Raw genomic sequence first — 27,500 nt, forward strand, 5'->3', positions numbered from 1 at the left:
TCCCCTCACTTCATAATGGCATTCTCTTATTTGAAACAGCCTTTGGATACAGTCTGGCAACATACTATTAAATACTTTGTACATTAGAGATGCAATTTTAAGGTCTACAAGTTCACTAAATTTAAGTACCTGTAAATTTATAAATGACTGATTTGTCGATTCACGATAATTTACCCTATTTATAATTCTAATTGCTCTCTTTTACAGTAAGAAAATTGGATTTGTAATAGTTTTATATGTTTTCCCCCAAACTTCCACACCATAAGTTACATATGAAAGTATGAGGGATTGATATAATAAATGCAAAGAATTTATATTAAGAATATATTTGGTTTTATTCAGAATAGCTATGGACTTTGATATTTTAGTTTTAATATGATTAACATGTGGTTTCCAGCATAATTTGTGATCAAGGACAACTCCCAAAAACGTGTTAACCATTACTCTTTCTATTTCAATATTGTCTAATGTAATTTGTCTAGGTGACTTAAAATTCCGATGTCCAAATATTATGTATTTAGTTTTATTTATGTTCCAAGACACCTTGTTAAGATTAAACCATCGTTTTAAAGCATCAAGTTCAGTTTCCACTGTATCCAAAAGCTGCTCAAGGATTTTGCCAGAACAAAACAAATTGGTGTCATCAGCAAACAAAACCAAATTTAATAATTTAGACACATTACAAATGTCATTTATATACAATAGAAACAATTTAGGACCCAGCACTGATCCTTGTGGGACCCCACATGTAACCTTCAATAATTCTGACTTGCAATTGTTTAATTGGACATATTGATATCTAATTTCCAGGTCTACAAGTATCGATAAAATCCTTTTCGCCTAACCCAGTTGCAACGTACGTTGTGAATACACTTAAAACATAAAAGTACATTGATATAAAATTTATATTTAACTTTTTAAAACTCAACAATCCCTCCTTTCACACCATTTATGATGTGAAAGCTTCACGTCTCGCCGTCGTCCATTAATACCTGACAATGAACACCTCGTCGAGCATTAACCCTTACATAAAGGTGCACTGCCATAAAAAAACGTTTTTTACTTGCATTTCTTTAAATCAGTGAGGTCCATATGTGTGTTTGTGTGTGTGTTATGTGGTGAATGTGAAAATGAACTGCTACCTCCTCTGTCAGCTCTAGCCACTGAAAAGAAATAAGCAGAGAAATCAGACCAATCACAACAGCCGGTCAGTCTGACATCATACTGCCTGAGCTCATTACTATTCATGAGCTCGCCCAGTTGGGCTGGGTGAAGGATTCTGACAGCCAGGCTCTCATTGGCTAGCTGTTAGCCAATCAGATTCAAACAGCTTAGCTCGTTGAATATTAATGAGAACTGGCAGAAATCGAGCCGAGTCTTCCTGCAGGCTTTCTATACCGCGCTAGAATGGCTTGAAACAAGGTAACCATGGTTACAGAGTCCATGGTAGACCTTCAGACATCACCACAAAGTCATGAAATACGTGTGGCAGGGCACCTTTAAAAGTTCCAGTCTCAATGAGTATGCTTTGTATTTTCTGTTCTTTAGTTGGAGAGTGAGAAGGACATCAAAAATGCCACTATATTGGCTTTGCATGAGTACGCCGCCAACTACAGCTCCTTCTACAACACAACAGTTGTTCCTCCTCAAAATGTGCATCCAGCTGACGTCATCAGAGGACCCTGCTGGGAGACTGCAGTGGGAAAAGTTAGTAGTTATTATACTGTATACTGGTGAATGAGAAGTTATAGTAAGTAAGTAAGTAAAGTTTATTTCTATAGCACATTTAAAAACAGCTTGCACTGACCAAAGTGCTGTACATAGCGCATTAACCACAGGGTGATAAATTAAAATCAAATACACTTACAAATCAGTGATTTAGGCTAAAACGACATCAAAAGACGAACACTTAATTACAAACATAGCAGGATAAGACAATTAAGCCCGCGAAGGCCAATGTAAAAAGGTAAGTTTTGAGCCTGGCTTTGAATATCACAATTGAACTTCTGATGGTCAGGGGGCAGTCGGTTCCACTGTATAGGTGTATTTCTTTGTTTACAGCTCTACGGATTTCATTTATCGGTTTGTATTTGTGCTTATTTCTTTCGCTTCTTTTTTCTTTGGCTTCTCGTTGAAGGAATTTGTGAAGCTGACCGTGTCGGACATACAGGTGACCTATTTGACCATCCTGGTTGGTGACTTTTTGCGGGCTGTCATTGTCCGCTTCCTTAACTACTGTTGGTGCTGGGATCTGGAGGCAGGATTCGTGAGTACTCATATTGTGTCAGTGGCTCATTACAGGACGTGTGTTTGTGTTAGCTTGGTTAGATTTAGTAAAGAATAAATTATATTTTCTTTTTATCTTCTGTAGTGGGAATTAGTCCAAAATAAGGCCCCTAAGGCCGGTCAAATCTGACTCCAAATTATTAATTCCCGCGCCTTCTTACATCGGACTTAAAGTGTAACTCTCGCCAAAATGCAACCTAGGGTCTTTTTGTGAATGTACCCAAGTCAAACTTTCGTTTAAAAGCATAATTAGGATGGAAACACCACTTTTAAGATTTACCGTATTTTCGTTTTTCGGTCAAATGGCCTTTTGAATGGGAGGGCTAGGGGCACTGCTGTGATCTCATCAAAATCACTATTTTTAAAACATGATGGAGGATTTGCACCGTAACATTTTTATTTTTATATTTTTGTGTTTGTGTGTGCTGTCTCCCTGTGTGTGTAACAAGCATAGTGTGCGCGCGCTGTGCACGAGCCTAGGAGCATTTTACTAATGCTCTGTTAAAATAACAATGAAATGCTGCGTTATTGACTTTAGACCAGGTTTCACACGCACACACACACACCCGCAGACACACATACACACACACACACAGACACGCACACACACGCACACACACACACACACACACACACACACACACACACACACACACACACACACACACCACAACCCACACACCCACACACACACACACACACACACACACACACACACACACAGAGAAACATACACGGACATACACACAGAGACACACAGACACACATACACAGAGACACACAGACACACATACACAGAGACACACACACACACACACACACAGAGACACACAGACACACATACACAGAGACACACAGACACACACACACACAGAGACACACAGACACACATACACACACAGACACGCACACACACGCACACACCCACAGACACACACACACAGACACACACACACACAGAGACAGAGACACAAACAGAGACACACACGCAGAGACGAACAACACACACGCACAGACACACACACAATCACACACACACACACACACACACACACACACACACACACACACACACACACACACACACACACACACAGAGACACACACACACACACACACACACACACACACACACACACACAGACAACACACTCATTGTATAGTTTTTTGTCCTTATTCCGAGAAAGACAAGATTCAGACCAAGCTGAGTCATCCAGTGTTTGTTGATCACTGTGTGAGTGCAGCCCAGTTGTGTTTGGATCCAACCTGATACCGTACGGTGACATCTGGCAGGACAGCTGATCCCTAACAGGCAGTGGAACGGGACACTGCAGCGGGAACTTAATTACAGAGAGACGAGCAGGTGCACAGTGTGTCGAGCAGGTGACGAGCTAATCATGTTGTTGTGTCGATTTCCAGCCTTCGTACGGAGAGTTTGACATCAGCGGGAATGTGCTGGGGCTGATCTTCAATCAAGGAATGATATGGTGATTTACTAACTAAGTACATTTACTCCAGTACTGTACTTAAGTCCAAATGTTGAGGTACTTGTACTTTACTCTTTTCATGCAACTTTCTAATTCTACATCTTCACACACACACACACACACACACAACCACACACACACACACACACACACACACACACACAAACAGAAACAAACACGGACAGACAGACAGACATACAGACAAACCCACCAGACTCCATGTAAATAATCAGAACTTTTAGCGTGTATAGAGCCAGCCTATCTCCACCAGACTCCATGTAAATAATCAGGACTTTTAGCGTGTATAGAGCCAGCCTATCTCCACCAGACTCCATGTAAATAATCAGGACTTTTAGCGTGTATAGAGCCAGCCTATCTCCACCAGACTCCATGTAAATAATCAGGACTTTTAGCATTGTAAACCACACTTCATTCAAAGTTGACAGAAACTAAATAAAACTACCAAAAGCCGTCTTGGTTCATCTTTCCACTGTTCCAACAATCACCACTCTGGTTTGGTTGAAATAAACCCTTAATTCATCCATTTACATGTGGAGATATGCTGGCTCTATACACGCTAAAAGTCCTGATTATTTACATGGAGTCTGGTGGAGATATGCTGGCTCTATACACGCTAAAAGTCCTGATTATTTACATGGAGTCTGGTGGAGATATGCTGGCTCTATACACGCTAAAAGTCCTGATTATTTACATGGAGTCTGGTGGAAATATGCTGGCTCTATACACGCTAAAAGTAGTGATTATTTACATGGAGTCTGGTAGAGATATGCTGGCTCTATACACGCTAAAAATCCTGATTATTTACATGGAGTCTGGTGGAGATATGCTGGCTCTATACACGCTAAAAGTCCTGATTATTTACATGGAGTCTGGTGGAGATATGCTGGCTCTATACACGCTAAAAGTCCTGATTATTTACATGGAGTCTGGTGGAGATATGCTGGCTCTATACACGCTAAAAGTAGTGATTATTTACATGGAGTCTGGTGGAGATATGCTGGCTCTATACACGCTAAAAGTCCTGATTATTTACATGGAGTCTGGTGGAGATATGCTGGCTTTATACACGCTAAAAGTAGTGATTATTTACATGGAGTCTGGTGGAAATATGCTGGCTTTATACACGCTAAAAGTAGTGATTATTTACATGGAGTCTGGTGGAAATATGCTGGCTTTATACACGCTAAAAGTAGTGATTATTTACATGGAGTCTGGTAGAGATATGCTGGCTCTATACACGCTAAAAGTCCTGATTATTTACATGGAGTCTGGTGGAGATATGCTGGCTCTATACACGCTAAAAGTCCTGATTATTTACATGGAGTCTGGTGGAGATATGCTGACTCTATACACGCTAAAAGTAGTGATTATTTACATGGAGTCTGGTGGAGATATGCTCTTTACACGCTAAAGTCCTGATTATTTACATGGAGTCTGGTGGAGATATGCTGGCTTTATACACGTAAAAGTAGTGATTATTTACATGGAGTCTGGTGGAAATATGCTGGCTTTATACACGCTAAAAGTAGTGATTATTTACATGGAGTCTGGTGGAAATATGCTGGCTTTATACACGCTAAAAGTCCTGATTATTTACATGGAGTCTGGTAGAGATATGCTGGCTCTATACACGCTAAAAGTCCTGATTATTTACATGGAGTCTGGTGGAGTTTGGTGATGGTGATTTCGGGGCTGTTTCATGTTAAACTAAAAGGATCTTACTCTTTAACTAAAAGGTCTATCTCTGTAGGGATCCATCCCTTAATGTTGTCAGACACTTAGAAGAATAATCTGAGTCTACTGTATAGCTGTTCAACCCGTTCTCACTCTCAACTCGCTCGGTCAGTGTCTCTCAGCGTCGGATAGCGATGCAAAAATCACCCCTTTTTTGATGAGATGGGAGTGAGAATGTGTTGAGATGTTTAGTTCAAATTTGGCTGATTATTTAGTATAACTCTCCTGTTGTCCTTGCAGCTAAAAAAATAAATAATAATAATATTTCTTTGCATTTTTTTCTAGACTTCTGGCGATTTTTGGATGTTTTTTGTTGCTTTTTTTTGTCATTTTGTCACTTTTTATAAAGTTTTCAATGCTTTTTTCCCCCACCAGTATATACACCACTAACACCAAATTATAAACACTAGTTTCACTCTGATTCTTGGAATTCATGGTCAATAATCCTAATTTCTACAACATCATACCTAATTTTTGAGTTTAAAAAGCAGAAATATGCTATAATATTGAATAAAACTCCCAAAATGTAATGAAAGAAACTGAATTTTAGTTTTACTTGTGAAGAGCGTTGTGTGGAACCATCCATGTTATTATTGGGCAATTTGGTTGAAAGAAACTTATGTCTGATATAGAAACTTTAAAAACGGGCCAAATTTGACTGTGTGCATCTGTGTGTGAGTCTGTGTGTGTGTCTGTGTGTGTGTCTGTGTGTGTGTGTGTGTGTGTGTGTAAATGATTAACCCTTGTGTTGTCTTCCCCGTCGTCCGTTGAGCAACTTTTAGTTTTTCTGGGTCAAAATGTAAAAATAATTCCAACGTTTTGGTCGTCTTTTCAACACTTTTTCAGTGCTTTTTAGACATTTGTTTCCTACGTTTTTCAACGTTCTTTTATCAATTTTTTCTTTAAATGCTATAAAATTGAATAAAATGCCCAAATTCAATAAAAGTAGCGAACTGATAATTGTAACTTGTGAAGAGTGTTGTAGGGAACCATACATGTTACTTTGTTAATAAAAAAGGGTTGAAAGAAAACCACATTTTCGATATAGAAACTGCTGTCTGCTGTCGGTGAGTATTTAAAGGGCCGGAGCTTGTGTGTGTGTGTGTGTGTGTTGTGCGTGCGCGTGCGTGCGTGCGTGTGTGCGTGTGTGTGTGTGCGGTGTGTGTGTGTGTGTGCGGCGCGTGCGTGTGTGTCTGCATGTGTGCGTGTGTGTGTCTGTGTGTGCGTCTGTGCGTCTGTGCGTGTGTGTGTGTGTATGCGTCTGTGTGCGCGTGTGTGTGTGTGTGTGCGTGTTTGTGTGCGTCTGTGCCCGGCGTGTCGTGTGTGGTCGCGTGTGTGTGTGTTCTGTGTGTGCGTCTGTAATGCGTGTGTGTGTGTGCGTCTGTGCATGCGTGTGTCGCTGTGTGCGTCTGTATGTGTGTCTGTGCATGTGTGTGTGTGTGTGTGCGTGTGTGGGTGTGTGTCTGTGTGTGCGTCTGTGCATGTGTGCGTGTGTGTGTGTACGTGTGTGTCTGTGTGTGCGTCTGTGCATGTGTGCGTCTGTGCGTGCGTGTGTGCGTGCGTGCGTGTGTGCGTCTGTGTGCATGTGTATCTGTGTGTGCGCGTGTGTGCGTGTGTATATGTGTGTGCTTCTGTGCGTGTGTCTGTGTGCGTGTGTGTGTGTGGGTGTCTGTGTGTGTGTCTGTGTATGCGTGTGTGCGTGCGTGTGTGCTTCTGTGTGTGTGTGTGTTTGTGCGTCTGTGTGTGTGTGTGTTTGTGCGTCTGTGTGTGCGTGTGTGTGTGTGAGAAAGTAGTGAACTGATCATTTATGTAACTTGTGAAGAGCGCTCTATGGAACCATCCAGGTTATTTTCTTATTAAATGTAGTTGAAAGAAAACCCACATTTTCGATACAGAAACTCTAAAAATGTGCCATATTTGACCCAAGGACAACATGGAGGGATAAATGAAGTAATGTTGCTGCTGTCTTCGTCAGGATGGGGGCGTTTTACGCTCCGGGTCTGGTGGGTCTGAACATCCTGCGCCTCCTGAGCTCCATGTACTTCCAGTGCTGGGCCGTGATGTGCACCAACGTTCCCCACGAGAGAGTCTTCAAGGCCTCGGGGTCCAACAACTTCTACATGGGCCTGCTGCTGCTGGTGCTGTTCCTCAGCCTGCTGCCTGTGGTCTACACCATCATGACCCTGTCTCCGTCATTCGACTGTGGGCCTTTCAGGTCAGTAAGAGAGTAGACACACACACACACACACACACACACACACACACACACACACACACACACAAACACACACCCACAAGCACGCACGCACACACACACACACCCACAAGCACGCACGCACACAAAAACACACACACACACAAACACAAGCACGCTCACACAAAACACACATACACACACACAACAAGCACACCACACACACACATACAATACACACGCTATCACACACAATACACACACACACACACATACACAACACACACACACACAAGCACGCATACAAACAATAATAATAACACAACACGCATCAACACATACACACACACACACAACCAATAACAACAATACACACATAATACACACAAACGCACGCCATCTACAATAAACAATATCATCATCATCATAATATCACATAAGCACGCGACGCATTATCAATAATAATAATACACACACGCATCGCTATCAATAAAACAATAATACAATAACAATAATACAATACATACATACAATAATACACACTATCAATACATATCAATAATATCATCAATACATAAAAACAATAATAACCTATCATCAACATCATCAATACCAAACGCTATCATCATCACATCATAACGCTATCATCATCAAAATACCAAACCATCATCATATCAATAATAACATCGCACATCAATAACAACAACAAGCACTATCTAATCATCATCAATATCAATAACAACACCTCAATACCAATAACAATATCATCATCATCATCACCATCATCATCATCATCATCAACGCTAACGCTATCATCATAATATCATCAATACGCTAATTCATCAATACCAATAACACCTCATCAATACCATCATCAGTTAATCCATCAATATCATCATCAATACAATCCATCATCATCATCAATATCACCATATCGATCATCATCATCATCATAACACTATCGACATCATCATCACCAAAACCAATACAATACAACAAATATCATCATCAATAATATCGCCATCAACATCAACAACTCAATATCATCACACAAACATCATCAATACACCAAATATAACAAATACATACGCGCATCATCATCATCATTAGCGCAAAAACATCATCAATACACGCACAAATCATCATCATCGCGAAATCATACACATCACCAATCAGACACAGACACACACACACACAAACATCACACATATCAAATCAATACAAAATAATATCACATAACACCAACATCATCATCACCCATTATCATCATCACAAAATATCATCATCATCATCATCAACATACCATCATCACTCACAACAATAATACCACCCTGGGAGAGTTATGCTGAAACTGTCTCACATTATTGACTCGGTGGATACTTTTATTAATGTACCACCACCGTGTGTTTCCACCCAGCGGCCAGGAGAAGATGTATGACGTTGTCATGGAGACGATAGACCAGGATCTTCCCGCCTTCATCGGGAACATCTTTCTGTACGCCACCAACCCCGGACTCATCATGCCCGCTGTCCTCCTCATGGTGTAAGTTATATAATAATAATAATAATAATAATAATTATTATTATTATTATTATTATTATTATAGCATTCGATATCTGAGGAACAGTTACACAGCTGGCTTGGTTCACATAGCTGTCACAGCCTGAAATACTTAAATATATATAATACTGTAATACATATTATAATACTGTAATACATATTATTAGTGACTTGTGTGTGTGTGTGTGTCTGTGTGTGCGTGTCAGTGTGTGTGTGTGCCCGTGTGTGTGTGTGTGTGTGTGTGTGTGTGTGTGTCTGTCTGTCTGTCTGTCTGTCTGTCTGTCTGTCTGTCTGTGTTTGTGTGTGTGTGCTCGCGCGCGTGTTTGTGTGTGTGTTTGTGTGTCTGTGTCTGTGTGTGTGTGAGTCTTTGTGTGTGTTTGTGTGTGTCTATGTCTGTGTGTGTCAGTGTGTGTGTGTGAGTCTTTGTGTCTGTGTGTGTCTGTGTGTGAGTCTTTGTGTCTGTGTCTGTGTGTGTGTGTGTGTATGTGTGTGTGTGTGTTTGTGTGTGAGTCTTTGTGTGTGTATGTGTGTGTCTGTGTCTGTGTGTGTCAGTGTGTGTGTGTGAGTCTTTGTGTATGTGTGTGTGTCAGTGTGTGTGTGTGTGAGTCTTTGTGTGTGTGTGTGTGTCTGTGTGTGTGTCTGTGTCTGTGTCTGTGTCTGTGTGTGTCTGTCTGTGTCTGTGTGTGTGTGTGTGTGTGTGTGAGTCTTTGTGTGTGTGTGTGTGTGTGTGTGTGTGTGTGTGTGTGTGTGAGTCTTTGTGTGTGTGTGTGTGTTGTGAGTCTTTGTGTGTGTGTGTGTGTGTGTTTAGACATTGTTTCCTACATTTTTCAACGTTCTTTGATACATTTTTCCTTACATGTTATAAGATTGAATAAAACGCCCAAATTCAATGAAAGTAGTGAACTGATCATTTATGTAACTTGTGAAGAGCGCTGTAGGGAACCATCCATGTTACTTTGTTATAAAAATGTGGTTGAAAGAAAACCACATTTTTGATATAGAAACTTTTTGAAAATGGGTCAAATTAGACCTCGACGACTGGAGGCTTAAATACTTAAATATATAGAATACTGTAAAACATATTATAATACTGTAATACATATATATAATACTTTAATACATATTATAACAGGTTGGCGCTCTACTACCTGAATGCCGTTTCAAAAGGATACCAACAAGCAAACATTGACCTTAAGAAGAAGATGCAAATGGTAAGTATGAGTTTAACTTGTTCTGTTTATACTATATAGATAGATAGATAGATAGATAGATAGATATAGATAGATAGATAGATAGATAAATAGATAGATAAGTAGGTAGATAGGTAAGTAGGTAGGTAGATAGATAGATAGATAGATAGATAGATAGATAGATAGATAGATAAATAGATAGATAAGTAGGTAGATAGGTAAGTAGGTAGGTAGATAGATAGATAGATAGATAGATAGATAGATAGATAGATAGATAGATAGATAGATAGATAGATAGATAGATAGATAGATGTTTAAGATGTCTGTTTATCTTTAGGCTCGAGACGAGGAGAAGAACCGAAGGAACAACAAGGACAGCACCAACCAGGTGATGAAAGATCTGGAGGACTTGCTGCCAAACAAGTCTCTGATACCCCCTGCTGCTGAGGAGGAGCCACCCCCACCTGGTACACACACACACACACACACACACACACACACACACACACAGACATATACACACACACACATATAAACACACACACACAGACATATACACACACGCACACACATACAGACATATACACACACACACACACGAACGCACGCACGCACAGACATATACACACACACACACACACACACACGCATGCACAGACATATACACACACACACACACACGCACGCACAGACATATACACACATGCACACACACAGACATATACACACAAACACACGCACACACACAGACACTGTCAGACAGACAGACACACACACGCGTGCACACAAGCATGCATGCGCACACACACGCACACACTAACACACACTAACACACACTAACACACACTAACACACACTAACACACACACGCACACACTAACACACACTCACACACACTAACACACACACACACACACACACACATTTTTTACATTTCTAGGCTTATCGAGGGCATTTCACTTTGCTGAAGTGAAAACACGCAGTAAGAGGGTCAAAGTTTAAGATTTAAGTTGAGCTCTATTTTAATGTCCACAGTATTAGCATCGTTAGCATTGCTAAGCTAATTATGAAAACGTTTTACTGAGGTAATAAATCAAGAAGAGAAGTATAGGCTCATTTTCTCAGAGACTTCTATAGAAATTGATTCATAGTCCTGCCTATGTGCCACCTGTCTATACGCTGTATATCACATTGCACTTTTCTGCTTTTTTGCACTTCTGGTTGGACGCAAGCTGCATTTCGTTGTCTTTGTACTTGTACACTGCACAATGACTATACAATTTAATCTAATCTGGTCAGTGTAACGCTTATCAGTTACATTTTCTAAGCACAAACGGACATTTGGAAAAACAGAAAAATGAGTTCAAATATCCAATTTTTCATTTTTTTTCCGCCTTGACAAATTATAAAATTCGATCTTTAAACTGTTTTTCCAATTTTCTGTTTTTTATTCAGAGGATCAGAAATTGAGAAAATTACAAAATTGCGTCTGAGCTCCAATTATTCATAATACTGCCATGGTATTCTCTCCCTCGTTCCACCTAGCTCAGACGCAATTTTGTAATTTTCTCAATTTCTGATCAGTTTAACAGTTTAAAGATCAATTTTTTTAGTTTGTCAAGGTGAAAAAAAATGAAAAATTGGATATTTTATCCCTTTTTTCTGTTTTTCTAAATGTCCATTTGTGCTTAGGAAATTGAACTGATAAGGGTTACAATGACCCTAATCTAATCTAGAAACAGACTTCGTTTTGGAGCCAGTGGAGTCTCCCCACTGCTGGAAGTTAGAGAGAATGCAGCTTTAAGGAGTCTCCCACCTGCTGGTAGTTAGAGAGAATGCAGCTTTAAGGAGTCTCCCCCCTGCTGGAAGTTAGAGAGAATGCAGCTTTAAGGAGTCTCCCACCTGCTGGAAGTTAGAGAGAATGCAGCTTTAAGGAGTCTCCCCCCTGCTGGAAGTTAGAGAGAATGCAGCTTTAAGGAGTCTCCCCCCTGCTGGAAGTTAGAGAGAATGCAGCTTTAAGGAGTCTCCCCCCTGCTGGAAGTTAGAGAGAATGCAGCTTTAAGGAGTCTTCCCCTGCTGGAAGTTAGAGAGAATGCAGCTTTAAGGAGTCTCCCCCCTGCTGGAAGTTAGAGAGAATGCAGCTTTAAGGAGTTCCCCTGCTGGAAGTTAGAGAGAATGCAGCTTTAAGGAGTCTCCCCTGCTGGAAGTTAGAGAGAATGCAGCTTTAAGGAGTCTCCCCTGCTGGAAGTTAGAGAGAATGCAGCTTTAAGGAGTCTCCCCCCTGCTGGAAGTTAGAGAGAATGCAGCTTTAAGGAGACTCCCCCTGCTGGAAGTTAGAGAGAATGCAGCTTTAAGGAGACTCCCCTGCTGGAAGTTAGAGAGAATGCAGTTTAAGGAGTCTCCCCCTGCTGGAAGTTAGAGAGAATTCAGCTTTAAGGAGTCTCCCCTGCTGGATGTTAGAGAGAATGCAGCTTTAAGGAGTCTCCCCTGCTGGAAGTTAGAGAGAGAGAGAATGCAGCTTTAAGGAGTTTCCCCCCTGCTGGAAGTTAGAGAGAATGCAGCTTTAAGGAGTTTCCCCTGCTGGAAGTTAGAGAGAATGCAGCCTTAAGGAGTCTCCCCCCTGCTGGAAGTTAGAGAGAATGCAGCTTTAAGGAGTCTCCCCCCTGCTGGAAGTTAGAGAGAATGCAGCTTTAAGGAGACTCCCCCCTGCTGGAAGTTAGAGAGAATGCAGCTTTAAGGAGTCTCCCCCCTGCTGGAAGTTAGAGAGAATGCAGCTTTAAGGAGTCTCCCCCCTGCTGGAAGTTAGAGAGAATGCAGCTTTAAGGAGACTCCGCCTGCTGGAAGTTAGAGAGAATGCAGCTTTAAGGAGTCTCCCCTGCTGGAAGTTAGAGAGAATGCAGCTTTAAGGAGTCTCCCCTGCTGGAAGTTAGAGAGAATGCAGCTTTAAGGAGTCTCCCCCGCTGGAAGTTAGAGAGAATGCAGCTTTAAGGAGTCTCCCCGCTGGAAGTTAGAGAGAATACAGCTTTAAGGAGACTCCCCCCGCTGGAAGTTAGAGAGAATGCAGCTTTAAGGAGACCTCCGCCCCTGCTGGAAGTTAGAGAGAATGCAGCTTTAAGGAGCCCCCTTGCTGGAAGTTAGAGAGAATGCAGCTTTAAGGAGTCTCCCCCGCTGGAAGTTAGAGAGAATGCAGCTTTAAGGAGTCTCCCCCCTGCTGGAAGTTAGAGAGAATGCAGCTTTAAGGAGACTCGCCCCTGCTGGAAGTTAGAGAGAATGCAGCTTTAAGGAGACTCGCCCCTGCTGGAAGTTAGAGAGAATGCAGCTTTAAGGAGTTTCCCCCCCTGCTGGAAGTTAGAGAGAATGCAGCTTTAAGGAGTCTCCCCCCTGCTGGAAGTTAGAGAGAATGCAGCTTTAAGGAGTTTCCCCCTGCTGGAAGTTAGAGAGAATGCAGCTTTAAGGAGACTCCCCCCTGCTGGAAGTTAGAGAGAATGCAGCTTTAAGGAGTTTCCCCCTGCTGGAAGTTAGAGAGAATACAGCTTTAAGGAGTTTCCCCCCCTGCTGGAAGTTAGAGAGAATGCAGCTTTAAGGAGTCTCCCCCTGCTGGAAGTTAGAGAGAATGCAGCTTTAAGGAGTTCTGCGCTGGAAGTTAGAGAGAATGCAGCTTTAAGGAGTCTCCCCTGCTGGAAGTTAGAGAGAATGCAGCTTTAAGGAGTTTCCCCCCCTGCTGGAAGTTAGAGAGAATGCAGCTTTAAGGAGTCTCCCCCCTGCTGGAAGTTAGAGAGAATGCAGCTTTAAGGAGTTTCCCCCCTGCTGGAAGTTAGAGAGAATGCAGCTTTAAGGAGTTTCCCCCCCTGCTGGAAGTTAGAGAGAATGCAGCTTTAAGGAGACTCCCCCCTGCTGGAAGTTAGAGAGAATGCAGCTTTAAGGAGTTTCAACATTGGCTTCACTTTTTCAGATGACGAAGCTTCGTCCATGATTTCTACAGTCTGGCTGTGTCTCAAAGCGTCTACTTGCACACTTCAAACACTTAGTTTTAAGTATATCGTGTAGATAACGCAAAAAGGTCAGTGCACTGAAAGTACCATGATGACCCCCTAAAAACAGTCAAAAAGTTCAGTGTGGAACAATCATACACAGTATATAATGGACCAATAGACCCCGTTGCTCTGGACGGAGACCAGTGAAGGATATTAGAAGCACTTTTCCGGTGATCTCTTGCTTTACTGCGCAGCCTCCAACTGAGAGAGACAACGTAGATGTGACGTGAGCAACCTGTCTGAAAGTGTGAAGTCTTCTGGTAGCTGTGCCAAGAGAAATCTCAATCATTCCCAATCTTACAGAGACGGAGAGCGTAGGTATATGTAAGGAGATAACCTAGGCACAGGCTAATTACTGATCACTAACATGCTAGTTAACATTAGTAATTAAACCTAAACAGCTAATGGAAGTCCAAACTGCCTGAGAGCTTCTCCTGTACTATACGGTAATTTCTCTACTGTGTGACAGTAAGTCTCGTGGTTATGACCCAATCGTTAGCCTATTTTTAACAACGGACAAATAGAGTCTTTAAACGCTTCAGATGTAAAGTTATTCTCTGTCAAAGTGACGTCAAAATGAATGGGAGTCAATGGGATGCTAACGGGAGGTGATCTCTTTGTAGCATCAAAATGGCGCCATAGGAGGTTTGAGTTCTGAAGCGAAGCGTACCCCCCTTGGTTTTAACATAAGTGCTCCGTTTGGGACTATACTAATACCATTGAAAGTGGGCACTACGGCAGGAAGTGGTCAGTGCACACTAGCAGTATGCTGACAGAAGTGTGCAGTTTGAGACACAGCCTGTGTTTGCATGTGTCCTTGTCACTCTTTTCGCTCTTTGTCTCCTCAGATGTCGTGGTCGATAAGGGCAGCAGGTCTCCCAAAGTGAAGCCCGGTGCAGCAGGAAAAGGGGTTCATCTGCAGAGGGATGTGTCTCTGGCTGCCCCAAACCCCAGAGACCCAGTGACCCGGGACCTGGGCCCAAGAAGAGGGCCTCCTGGAAACGCCATGGGGCCCCAACCTGGGCCTGGGAAAGGAAGAGGAGGAGGACGAGGGGGAGGAAGAGGGGGAGGAAGAGGGAGAGGTGGGCCTCCAAGGCCATAGGAGTCCTGATTCATGGACTAAAAATCCAAACGATTCACCACAGACTCCAATTAATTGTTTGACTGAAGACCCCTTTCGCTGCTCTTCGTGGCCTTCATGTTGAATGTAAACAAGAAGCTGCTTGGCCGCTTCTCTATCGTGATCATGTTAAACCTGGCCAATAGCGCGCCAGGTGGATAAGCCAATTTGTGATTGGTTCCCGAAGTCTAGATAGCTTACTGCATTGCAATCAGTGTAGGGTTCACTGGTTCTTGGTATGGTTTAACAGTTGCATTGATTTCATCTGAAGAATCCCTGTAAATAGTTTGTAAAATGTCTTTTTATTTTGTGTATGACACCTATTAAAATAATTCCTCTCTGGCAAAGAGCTATGTATGTGGTGACCGCTACAGTAACAGTAACACTGTTCATTAATTTGTTATTAAATACATCTCAGATGGTACACTGAAGCAAGGCAAGGCAGCTTTATTTGTTTATCACATTTCAGCAACAGGGCAATTCAAAGTGCTTTACATAAATCATTAAAGAGCAGTTAGAAACAATAAAAAAATTACAAACAGATAAAATATGAGAATATAATGTAATGTATAAGAAATGAACAATTATTTAAAGAAAGGCAGCATCAAAAAGAAAGGTCTTCAGCCTTGATTTAAAAGAACAGAGTTGCAGGACCTGCAGTTTTCTGGGAGTTAGTTCCATATATGTGGAGCGCAAAAACTGAACGCTGCTTCCCCCTGTTTAGTTCTGACTCTGGGGACAGCAAGCAGACCTGTCCCAGACCACCTGAGAGGTCTTAGGGGGTTCATAGTGAAGTAGACCTGTCCCAGACCACCTGAGAGATCTGGGTGGGTCATAGTGTAGCAGCAGATCAGAAATGTATTTCGGTCCTAAACCGTTTAGTGATTTATAAACCAGCAAAAGTATTTTGAAATATATTCTTTGAGGCACTGGAAGCCAGTGTAAAGACTTCAGAACTGGAGTGATGTGATCCACTTTCCTGGTCTTAGTGAGGACTCGAGCAGCAGCGTTCTGAATCAGCTGCATCTGTCTGATTTTTCCAAATCCTGCTGAGAAGTCCTTTAACCCTTGATATATTCTTAACGTGAAAATAGGCTGACTTTGTAATTGTCTTAATGGCTGTTGAAATTCAGGTCTGAGTCCATGACTACACCAAGATGTGTACACTTAAACTGAACTGATTATGATTTTTTGCACCCATTGTTATTGTTATTGGCATCGATATTACTGATAACTGTCAAGGGTTTAAAATCGTCTGCAGAAAATATCTGGCCCATCTACATTTTTACTGGTTTTAACATCTGGGACAATGGAATAGCCCTGGTATAGATAGGGTAATGTGTGAGCATGCAGCAATAACAGGCCACTACATGCATTACAGACATAAAATAAACATGATTACAAGATTAGATGCAAAACATAAACATTAACACATAGGAAGTGATGCAAACAAGAAGCCACAGCTAAGAGAGTGCGATTAGCTACAGGAAACTACAGAGATATACCGTTCCAATGCTAGATGTATTGTAACCCCCTCTAAACTATGTGTAGTGCTCACTCAGGGGAGCAGAATCTGCCAGCAAAGAGAATACTCATGGAGGGGTTATGTCGGATGAAGAAGAGGAAGGGGTGGTCTGCGATGAACGTGCCCTGTGTCAGTTGGTTATCTATGACAGCAGCAGTGGCAGCAGCAGCCTCAGTTCCTTCCTCGTTCACCTCCACAAAAGCCTTGTGGAGGACTTTTGTCACTATCAGATCTTTGGCAGGAGACATGCCTGTCACAGAAGAGAACACAAAACATGACTTACTATAAAATAATGCCAAATGTCGGTCCGACCCTGACAGGAGCCAGTTCTGTTATTTACAGTAACTGATTATAGATATATGAGATATGATCCAGGCACATGTCCTACCAGAGAAGTCACTCTTTGCCGTGTTGAATGCATCCACCATGCCCAGGCTGAGCAGGACTTCCTTCATGTCATACTTCTCCTCCATGTGGAACCGAGGCAGCCTGACCTGGACCTTCACACTCTGCATCATGGCTGGACCGGTCCACTCCATAAGGTTCTCATAGGTCAGCTCCTTCTCCAGCTGCAGGTATGGTATTAATTAAAGTTTGTCTTTGTCTGTGTGTGTGTGTGTGTGTGTGTGTGTGTGTGTGTGTGTGTGTGTGTGTGTGTTACCTTCTCCAGACCTGTTGTACTGTCGTCTATCTCATTGGGTAAAAAAATTAGCATGCTGAGCTCCTTCCCTTTGTAAGGCATCTCTAGGATCTGTCCAGAGGGTTTTAAACATTATATGTTTTTAATATATATATATGACAACCATTGACTGATTGAACTAAGATGGCTTATGATATCACATGCAATTAGCTAAAATTAGCAGGGTCAATTGTTCATTTAATCAGCGTCAATCTCTGATTAATGAATTAATTGATTGACATTTCGACTGACTGATTAGTTGTTTGATTACCTGGCAGTGTGCTTCAGGAACTAAAGCATACGGAAAGACGGTTGTCTGTTCCATCATCTTCACTTTCTTAGTGTCATTCTAAAGAAAACAAAAGGAAGAAGCACTCTGTTATCATTCCTAAAAATGTGCTTTAATAGGCTCTGCAGCATATTTGATGGATACTAATGTTGTTTTAATGAGTGATTGGCTACGAGACCGTGGAACTTCAGACCCCGATACAGTTTTTGTCTTAGCAGATATTAGACTTCCACATCAGGAGGCAATGTTTGCTTTCAGCAGGGTTACCTTGTTGAGTCTAAACTGAGCATCCTTTGTGGCTTTCTGCGGAAAATGGCTGTTCTATTCGCCTCTGAAGTACAAGGCATTGACCAGCACCAGCTTGGTTGAGCGGCCCACGTCGGCCTCGGCCAGCAGATTCTTAATTTTATCTGGTACACAAAATTGATATGTGAAGAAGCAATGTCACACAACTGAAAGCAAGTCTGAAGGGTTGAAAAATGGTTGAATGTGTCCTTGTGTCTGTGTGTATGTTTGTGTGTTGTGTGTGTGTGTCTTTCTGTATCTGTGTCTCTGTGTGTGTTTCTGTGTGTGTGTGTCTGTGTGTTGTGTGTGTCTTTCTGTATCTGTGTCTCTGTGTGTGTTTCTCTCCATGTGTGTGTGTGTGTGTCTGTTTTGTGTGTATTTCTGTATCTGTGTCTGTGTGTGTGTGTCTGTGTGTGTTCTGTGTGTGTGTCTTTCTGTATCTGTGTCTCTGTGTGTGTTTCTGTGTGTGTGCGTGTGTCTTTCTGTATCTGTGTTTCTGTGTGTGTGTATCTGTGTTTCTCTGTGTCTGTGTGTGTTCTGTGTGTGTGTGTCTTTCTGCATCTGTGTCTCTGTGTGTGTTACTCTCTTGTGTGTGTGTCTGTGTGTGTATATGTCTGTAGGTATTATCCACCATGTGTCTGCTTCTGCACCCAGTCGTTGATGGTAAGGCTGGCAGCCTCTGCGCTGCTTATGAAATCCACCGTCTCCAGCTCTGCCTTGTAGTACTTTTTGGTTTGTCCTAAGAAATCCTGAAACCATCAACAACACATTTACTGATTCTTATCACCCAAACAAATTAATCCCTTTGCGTAACTTTAGTTCATGAACTTTAAAGTCATTGCAGTAAGACAAGTATTTCACAATCATACTGCTGCTGCTTTCCCCAGGTCTGGAGAAGGTAAGATACACACACACACACACACACACACACACACACACACACACACACACACACACACACACACACACACACCTGAAGAAACTGGTAGGACTGCTGCCCGTACAGTCTGTTGGCAACACTGACGGCATTCGGAGCGCCAACCTTCTCGAGCTCGCTCAGCAGTTTAGCAAAGCCAACATGGACCTCATCCTGACAGTCCTTGGTTTTCAGGCACTGTGGACAAAGTAGACAACTGTTACAGTGATGCACTTAGCATGTGAAGGACCGGTCTGTTATAAACAGTATATTAGACTTAAGTTAAGTGATGAGACTATAGACCAAATAACCAAAGTTTGGCTCTTGCTTTTGCATACATTCTGATAATAAATGATGGTGGGTAACTAGAGCATGCAGTCGCTCAGCTGAATACTTCCAAACTGTAGCCTGGAATATTTGGTTTAGGGTGTGTATGTGTGTCTGCATGTGTGTGTGTGTGTGTGTGTGTGTGTGTGTGTGTGTGTGTTATGTGTGTATGAGTGCGTCTGCATGTGTGTGTGTCTGTTTGTGTGTGTAAGCATGTGTCTGCATGTGTGTGTGTGTGCTTGTGTGTCTGTAGTGTGTGTGTGTGCGTGTGTCTCGCATGCATGTGTGTGTGGCGGTGCATGTATGTCGCGTGTGTGTGTAGTATGTCTGTATGTGTGTGTGCGTATGAGCGTCTGTGTGTGTGTGTGTGTTGTCTGTATGTGTGTGTGTCTTGTGTATCTGTACGTCTGTGTGCGGCATGTGTCTGTATGTGTGCATGTATGTCCTGTACGTGTGTGCATGTATGTCTGCATGTGTGTGTGTGTATGAGTGCGTCTGCATGTGTGTGTGTGTGTGTGTGTGTCTGCATGTGTGTGTGCTTGTGTATCTCCATGTCTGTGTGCGTGTGTGTCTGCATGTGTGTGTGTGCGTGTGTGTCTGCATTTGTGTGTGTGTGTTTGTGTGCATGTGTGTCTGCGTGTGTGTGTGTGTGTCTGCATGTGTGTGTGTGTGCATGTGTGTCTGCATGTGTGTGTGTGCTTGTGTGTCTGCATGCATGTGTGTATGTGCATGTGTGTGTGCTTGTGTGTCTGCATGTGTGTGTGTGTGTGTCTGCATGTGTGTATGTGTCTGCATGTGTGTGTGCTTGTGTGTCTGCATGTCTGTGTGCGTGTGTCTGCATGCATGTGTGTGTGTGTGTGTCTGCGTATGTGTGAGCATGTGTGTGTGTGTGTGTGTGCGTGTGTGTGTGAGTGCGTGTGTGTGTGTGCATGTGTGTGTGTGTGTCATGTGTGTCTGTGTTTCTGTCATGTGTGTGTGTGTGCTTGTGTGTATGCATGTGTGTGTGTGTGTGCGCATGTGTGTCTGCATGTGTGTGTGTGTGTGTGTGTCTGCATGTGTGTGTGTGTGTGTGTTTGTGTGTGTGTGTGTGTGCATGTGTGTCTGCATGTTCTGTGCATGTGTGTGTGTTTGCATGTGTGTCTGCATGTGTGTGTGCATGTGTGTGTGCATGTGTATCTGCATGTGTGTGTGTGTGTGCGTGTGTGTCTGCATGTGTGTGTGTGTGTATTAGACCTCTGCCATCTGTGAGGCTGTTTGGCCCCTGGCCCCGAGCATCACCATAGCGAGGGCTGAAGAGATGCTGAAAGGGGAGTAGAAGATATTTCCCGTCTTTTTGTCATCTCCAAACTTTTGGAGCAAAGCCAGAGAGAAGGTGGTGTTGGCCTTGGACAGAGGGGTTGGTGATGCCATTGTGTCTGACACAAACAAAAGAGGGCAGAGCATTAGTTATTACAAATTAAAATAATGGTCTTATCTCTATATCTAGTATCTCACATTCCTAAACTGGTAAAACTCAGCCTTTAGTTCAGAAAATATTAAATAGACTAAGCATCGTTAATTCAATTTAATTTACATACTTTACATATGCATACAGTACAGGCCAAAAGTTTGGACACACATTCGCATTCAATGCGTTTCCTTTTATTTTCATGACTATTTACATTGTAGATTCTCACTGAAGGCATCAAAACTATGAATGAACACAAATGGAATTATGTACTTAACAAAAAAGTATGAAATAACTGAAAACATGTCTTATATTTTAGATTCCTCAAAGTAGCCACCCTTTGCTTTTTTTGATAACTCTGCAAACCCTTGGTGTTCTCTCAATGAGCTTCATGAGGTAGTCACCTGAAATGGTTTTACCTTCACAGGTGTGCTTTGTCAGGGTTAATTAGTGAAATTATTTCCCTTATTAATAAAAAAAGCAAAGGGTGGCTACTTTGAAGAATCTAAAATATAAGACATGTTTTCAGTTATTTCACACTTTGTTGTTAAGTACATAATTCCATATGTGTTCATTCATAGTTTTGATGCCTTCAGTGAGAATCTACAATGTAAATTGTCATGAAAATAAAAAGGAAACGCATTGAATGAGAAAGTGTGTCCAAACTTTTGGCCTGTACTGTACATAACAGATATACTAAAATATTTTCACCTGTAACACAAGGCCTGTCCCATTTAATTAATCAACTTATTACACCCGCTGTCTACAGACTAAATTATCAAATCCCACCGTCACAAACTGAATGAGAGTCATCCTCTCCTGTACTTACAGACTGTGTTGCTTCTGGTCCTTGAGTGATCAGGAGTCTTTCAGGAACAGCAACACCTCTGTTTGAAGCATCACCTTTATAATCTACAAGCTGACACACCCCCGAAAAAAAACCCTTAAAAATAAAGGAGCTTCCACACATGCGGCAGATACAATACACACACACACACACACACACACACACACACACACACACACACACACACACACACACACACACACACACACACACACACACACACACACACATGACTCCTTTTGTTTAAACTAATGAAGTTCTGAGGAATAACATTATCAACCAGATAATGTTTTACTGAAGTTTGTTCCTGTTTCAAAGAAGTGATAAGACTGAGTGTGTGTGTGTGTGTGTGTGTGTGTGTGTGTGTGTGTATGTGTATGTGTGTGTGTGTATCTTCCAGAGAAGTCTGAAAGTTTTAAGTTTTTAGTCTGAAAGTTTTTATGAGTTGATGATGGCAGTGTTGATAAAAGTTTATTGCATTCCTAATCTATTTGTGTGTTTATTCAGACAGTTTTCTGGGTACGTTACTTCTACCACATTAACCATTAACTCTCTCTCTCTCTCTCTCTCTCTCACTCTCTCACACACACACACACACACACTGTGATGGCACCTAGGCCTATTACAGTATTTCTGAATTGCTAAAACACTAAACCCCATTCACTGAACCCAATGCTCAGTGGCCCAAACCCATTTGTCGAATCAGTCACTTTGTAGGCAAAACCCTAAACAAGTTCAGGTAGTTAAGACACTGTTTGCAAATCTCATCCACTCTTTTTGCAAAACTCTAAACACATTCTCACTCACTAAAACACATTTTGCACTTTGTTGCAAAATGGTAAACACATGTGGCAAAAGTTAAACACAACTACAACACAGGTGTCATCGTTTACACACAACAACTCAAAATTGTTCACACTTGTTTCTAATGATGTGATTAAATCAGTTGTCTAGAATATAAGCCAGTTCAGAGTAGAGCTTAGATCGGGCCCGACCCTGCCCGAGCCCGTGCAAGTTGTGTCCGAGCCCGGCCCGGCCCGACACATTACAGTTTTTTCCAACTGCTTACACACGTTTTCAAAACTATGTCTCCTTTTTTCAAAACTCTACACACAATTCCCAAAACTGCACGCACAAAATGCTAAATGCCTCACATCTCCTTCAAAATGAAACACTGCATTCAAAATACCATAAACACATCTCAAAATGAAGCATTTGCATCAAATGGCAAACACTTTTTTCATAATACTAAATTTTTGGATATACCATGTACACACTGTTGTTCTAAATCTAAAGCTCTTTTGTCTTTCATAGGCTTATATCTACAATGTTCTAGAGAGAAAGTAGTCTGCTGAAAGTGGTTGAAAAGTGCACTGTAAAAAACAATGTAATGTTACAGTCAAACAGAAAATATGTATTAGGCAAAACATTATGTCTGTAAGAGTAGCCCAGTGTTGTATACAGTAGCATGACACAAGAACACAAAAGTATAAACATATGTAAACCAAAGGTATCATTTTTAGAATAAAGAATATGTGTGTGTGTGTGTGTGTGTGTGTGTGTGTGTGTGTGTGTTGTGAGTGTTTGTGCGTGCTTGTGTGTGGGGGGGGGACAGAATTGTATGCACTTTGTGCACAACAAAGTCTGATTGATTTGTAATGCTGAAATAGTCATTAGATAGTTGCATGCAGTATGGACGCCACTGTAAAGCTACTCAAGATGGGCTTCTCTCCCTGATCTCATCAGAAATGGCTCTCCTTCTTACTCTTCTTCCCTCCTCCTCCTCCTCGTTGTTATCCCCTGTCTCTCCCTCCTCCTCCTCTTGCTCTCTGTCTATTGTTGGCATCCATTGTTCCAAACAGGTAATCTGACCTTTGGCCTCTGTATAGGCCTATACTAAAGCAATGATTGGTTAGTGTTCAGTTATGACATAATGTGTTTGCACATGTGAGGAGTGTGTGCCCTGGTAAATAAGTGTAGCATTTTGATTGGTTGTGTTTAGAAATGGATAGCAAGTCACTTCTTGCTAGATTTTTGTGTCTTAGGTAGAGAATTGTGTTTAATGTTTTGAAAAAAGTGTTTTATGCAATTGAAAACTGAGTGAAAGGCTGAGAAATAGCTTATGGTTTTGGAGATTTGCTGTGTAGTTTTGCACTTTGAGTGAGAGGTTTCAAAAATCGTGTGACATGAAAAGATTTTGTGTGTAAGCAGTTGGAAAAAACTGTAACTGGAATTATGAGCCCGAGCCCGATTTCAACCCGACACTTTTTTAATCCGTGGGCCGTTATGACTGATGTTCTCAACTACAATTCAGAGTTGTTTGAACTGCAGAAATCTGTTTAAAATTATCTTAATGAATAATGCAACAGGAGCGAAGCATGTAAACTGCGCTGTTTGTTTATTCAGAATGGAACGGATCGCAAATGGATCTGAATGAAGAAACGTAAAAAAAAAACAACGTATTTCTCTGGGAGGGCTTGCCTCGCCCTCAGGGGCAGCCTATGCTTGGAGAAGTAACAAAAGAGGACGTTGAAGGCTGACTATCAAACTGCTTCATGTGTCTGTTCATCATCGACTTCTCCGTTTTATCAGCTGTCATAGGCGAACAGCGGCCGCACTTAATGCACTCAACAAAGCCGACACATATGTTGTCACTGCCCACGACTTGTTTAAAATGACTCCATACCTCCGACTTTCCTCCAAACTTGCTCAAAGGTAATTCTCCCGTTTTTCTTTTTTTCTTTACATCCTCAAGCTCCATGTTGCACTTAAGCTCCACAATACAGCCCAGCAGGCCCGGTGTGATGCTCCACCATACAGCCCAGCAGGCCCGGTGTGATGCGTGCGAGAGGACGAGAGGAGGAGACTCCGCGCATGACACATGTTGCATTTTGTAACTGTAGTCCAACTTGTGTAACTTTTTGGACACATTTGTTAGGCTACTTTGGCCTAAATATAGCCTATATAGATACTAGTTCTGATTATGGCATAGCTTTCTCCCCACCCAATTAGGCTAAAGTAATGATAAAACAAAACCACAAATGCTTGATCAAGGGTCCGGCCCGGCCCGGCCCGGCCCGGCCCGAGGATAGTGGCGGAAAATAACGGCCCGGCCCGGCCCGAAGTCGGGCCGGGCTCGGGTCGGGCTCGGCTCGGGCTCGGGCCGAGAATCTAAACTCTAGTTCAGAGTACATAGGTGGCCCAGGTACGTTGAATGTTGATACCACAATGGATGGAAACAATGTGAGCGGCAGAGGAGGAAGAGGAGGAAGAGTTCGTGTAAGAGGTGGTGGACGAGGAGGAAGAGTACAAGGACAACGAAGAGCAAGACCAAGAATAGTAATTACAGATCAAATTCGGGCAACTGTGATAGACCATGTTCTTGTTCATGGAATGACAATGAGGGAAGCAGGACAAAGAGTACAACCCAATTTGACCAGATTCTCTGTGGCCACCATAATCAGGACATTCAGAGAAGAGAACAGGTAAATGTATTGTTTTTCTAATTTGTGCGACTGAAAGTTTACTGTATACATTTGATATAGTACATCAGTTTGTCAATAGAAAGGGGACTGGGGAAAAAAGAAAAAAAAAATACAATACATTTTACATATGAATGTGATGTCCATTACTATTGTTTCTGTATGTATACATTTGTAAGAGCATTTTCCCTTTTGTAGATGTGCAAGACTACCAAATGAGGGTGGAAGGACTCCTTTGTTCTCCCAACAGCAAGAGGTTCTCATTGTTGATATGGTCCGTCAAAACAATGCCATCCGACTGCGTGAAATACAGCAAAGAGAAGTAGGGAGAGAAGAGCAAAGAGAAGTAGAGAGAGAAGAGCAAAGAGAAGAAGAGAAGACAATGTAAACTTTGAAGGAATCAACAGTGTCAGCCTTTCTACCATTTCCTGTGTCCTCCATCGCAACAGGGTACGCATGAAGCAAGTGTACAGAGTACCCTTTGAGCGCAATTCAGAAAGGGTCAAAGATCTACGTTATCAGTATGTGCAAGTAAGTGTACACTTTCAGCACTGATGCTTACAGTACAAGTTTCTAGCCTACAGTTATTGTCCTATACTGTTACTGTAACTGCACTATATTGTGTATGTAAATCAGGAGTGCATATAAAGTTTGGACACACCTCATTCAATGTGTTTCTTTATTTTCATGACTATTTACATTGTAGATTCTCACTGAAGGCATCAAAACTATGAATGAACACATATGGAATTATGTACTTAACAAAAAAGTGTGAAATAACTGAAAACATGTCTTATATTTTAGATTCCTCAAAGTAGCCACCCTTTGCTTTTTTTGATAACTCTGCAAACCCTTGGTGTTCTCTCAATGAGCTTCATGAGGTAGTCACCTGAAATGGTTTTCACTTCACAGGTGTGCTTTGTCAGGGTTAATTAGTGGATTTTTTCCCTTATTACAGTTTTTGCCCGTTGCTTGAACAAATTTTGCAAAACTTCGCTCATTGTGCCAAAACTCTACACACAAGTAAACATGACACAACACTGGGAAATATACCATTCACATCTGTGTCAAATTGAAACTCTACTATCAAAACCTAAACTCTGCTATCAAAACCTAACATTCTTTTGTCAAAATGTAACTCTGATGACAAAATGACACATACTTGCATCATATGCATACACTTTCAGATCAGGGGGAACACACTTGTCTACTTTATATAAAACACTGCAGTCTTTGATTTTCAGTGTTTATTCAGAAGGCAGATTTTCAGGAGGCACATTTTCAAACAACCAAAAAAGCAAATAGGCCTACTCAATATTGTACATTGCAGCACTGTACATTGCGGTAACATGAATTCAGATAAAGCAACAAAAAAAAAAACACTATACTGTAAACACAGAAAATCATGGAAATTGTGCATATGTGGGCTCATGGATCCCGCCGTCTGTTGGGGTCTGGCCACAGGACCTCATCGACATCGCAAGCTATGTCTTCTCCCGCTAGACACCGGGGAAAATATCCCCTTGCATGTCGAAACCATCCATGGATTGCTGTCACCTGAATGTCGCCGCAGGCCTGTTCCATTGCCTGCAGAAGAGGCATGCGGGCACGTGGTTGGCGGTCATATACACGCCATCTCCAAGCCGAAAATAATTCCTCTATAGGGTTTAAAAATGGTGAGTAAGGGGCCAAGTATACCACTTCAAATTGATTGTGGTTGGTGAACCAGGCCTGGACCAGAGCAGCCCGATGGAAACTGACATTATCCCATACCACCCCAAACCTGGGCTGATCTGGTCTGTTCTGTACAACTATATTATGGAGAGCATCTAGAAATGTGAGTATATGTTGGCTATTGTATGGACCTAGTTTTGCATGATGATGCAGAAGCCCTCGAAGGCTTATGGCGGCACACAATGTAATATTACCCCCGTGCTGCCCCGGGACATTCACAATTGCCCTGTGGCCAATTACATTACGACCCCATCGTCTGGTTTTGCTCAGGTCGAATCCAGCTTCATCAATGAAAATGAATTCATGAGGCTGTGCAGCTCCATCCATGGCCAAGATTCTCTG

The 27,500-nt window shown here is 42.0% G+C and overlaps 1 protein-coding gene and 1 pseudogene across 2 annotated transcripts in view; one reads left to right on the forward strand and one right to left on the reverse strand.

Annotated features, from left to right (window-relative positions):
• Window positions 1-15,974, forward strand: part of tmc2b (transmembrane channel-like 2b) — a 40,099-nt gene extending 24,125 nt beyond the window's left edge. Inside the window, exons 13-20 of one of the 2 annotated variants that reach the window (XM_039802124.1) lie at window positions 1,549-1,707; window positions 2,138-2,266; window positions 3,706-3,773; window positions 7,504-7,743; window positions 9,140-9,265; window positions 10,416-10,494; window positions 10,811-10,940; window positions 15,356-15,974. In XM_039802124.1, coding sequence (XP_039658058.1) covers window positions 1,549-1,707; window positions 2,138-2,266; window positions 3,706-3,773; window positions 7,504-7,743; window positions 9,140-9,265; window positions 10,416-10,494; window positions 10,811-10,940; window positions 15,356-15,609 — 1,185 coding nt within the window. In that variant the 3' untranslated portion in view covers window positions 15,610-15,974. The remainder of the gene's footprint in view (window positions 1-1,548; window positions 1,708-2,137; window positions 2,267-3,705; window positions 3,774-7,503; window positions 7,744-9,139; window positions 9,266-10,415; window positions 10,495-10,810; window positions 10,941-15,355) is intronic. The other variant, XM_039802125.1, reaches the window with a different exon arrangement.
• A 1,207-nt stretch (window positions 15,975-17,181) lies between these two features.
• Window positions 17,182-21,058, reverse strand: LOC120560974 (annotated as a pseudogene).
• Between the last annotated feature and the right edge of the window lie 6,442 nt (window positions 21,059-27,500).

Source organism: Perca fluviatilis, chromosome 6 (assembly GCF_010015445.1).
Source record: "Perca fluviatilis chromosome 6, GENO_Pfluv_1.0, whole genome shotgun sequence".
In the NCBI taxonomy this organism is placed as follows: domain Eukaryota; kingdom Metazoa; phylum Chordata; class Actinopteri; order Perciformes; family Percidae; genus Perca; species Perca fluviatilis.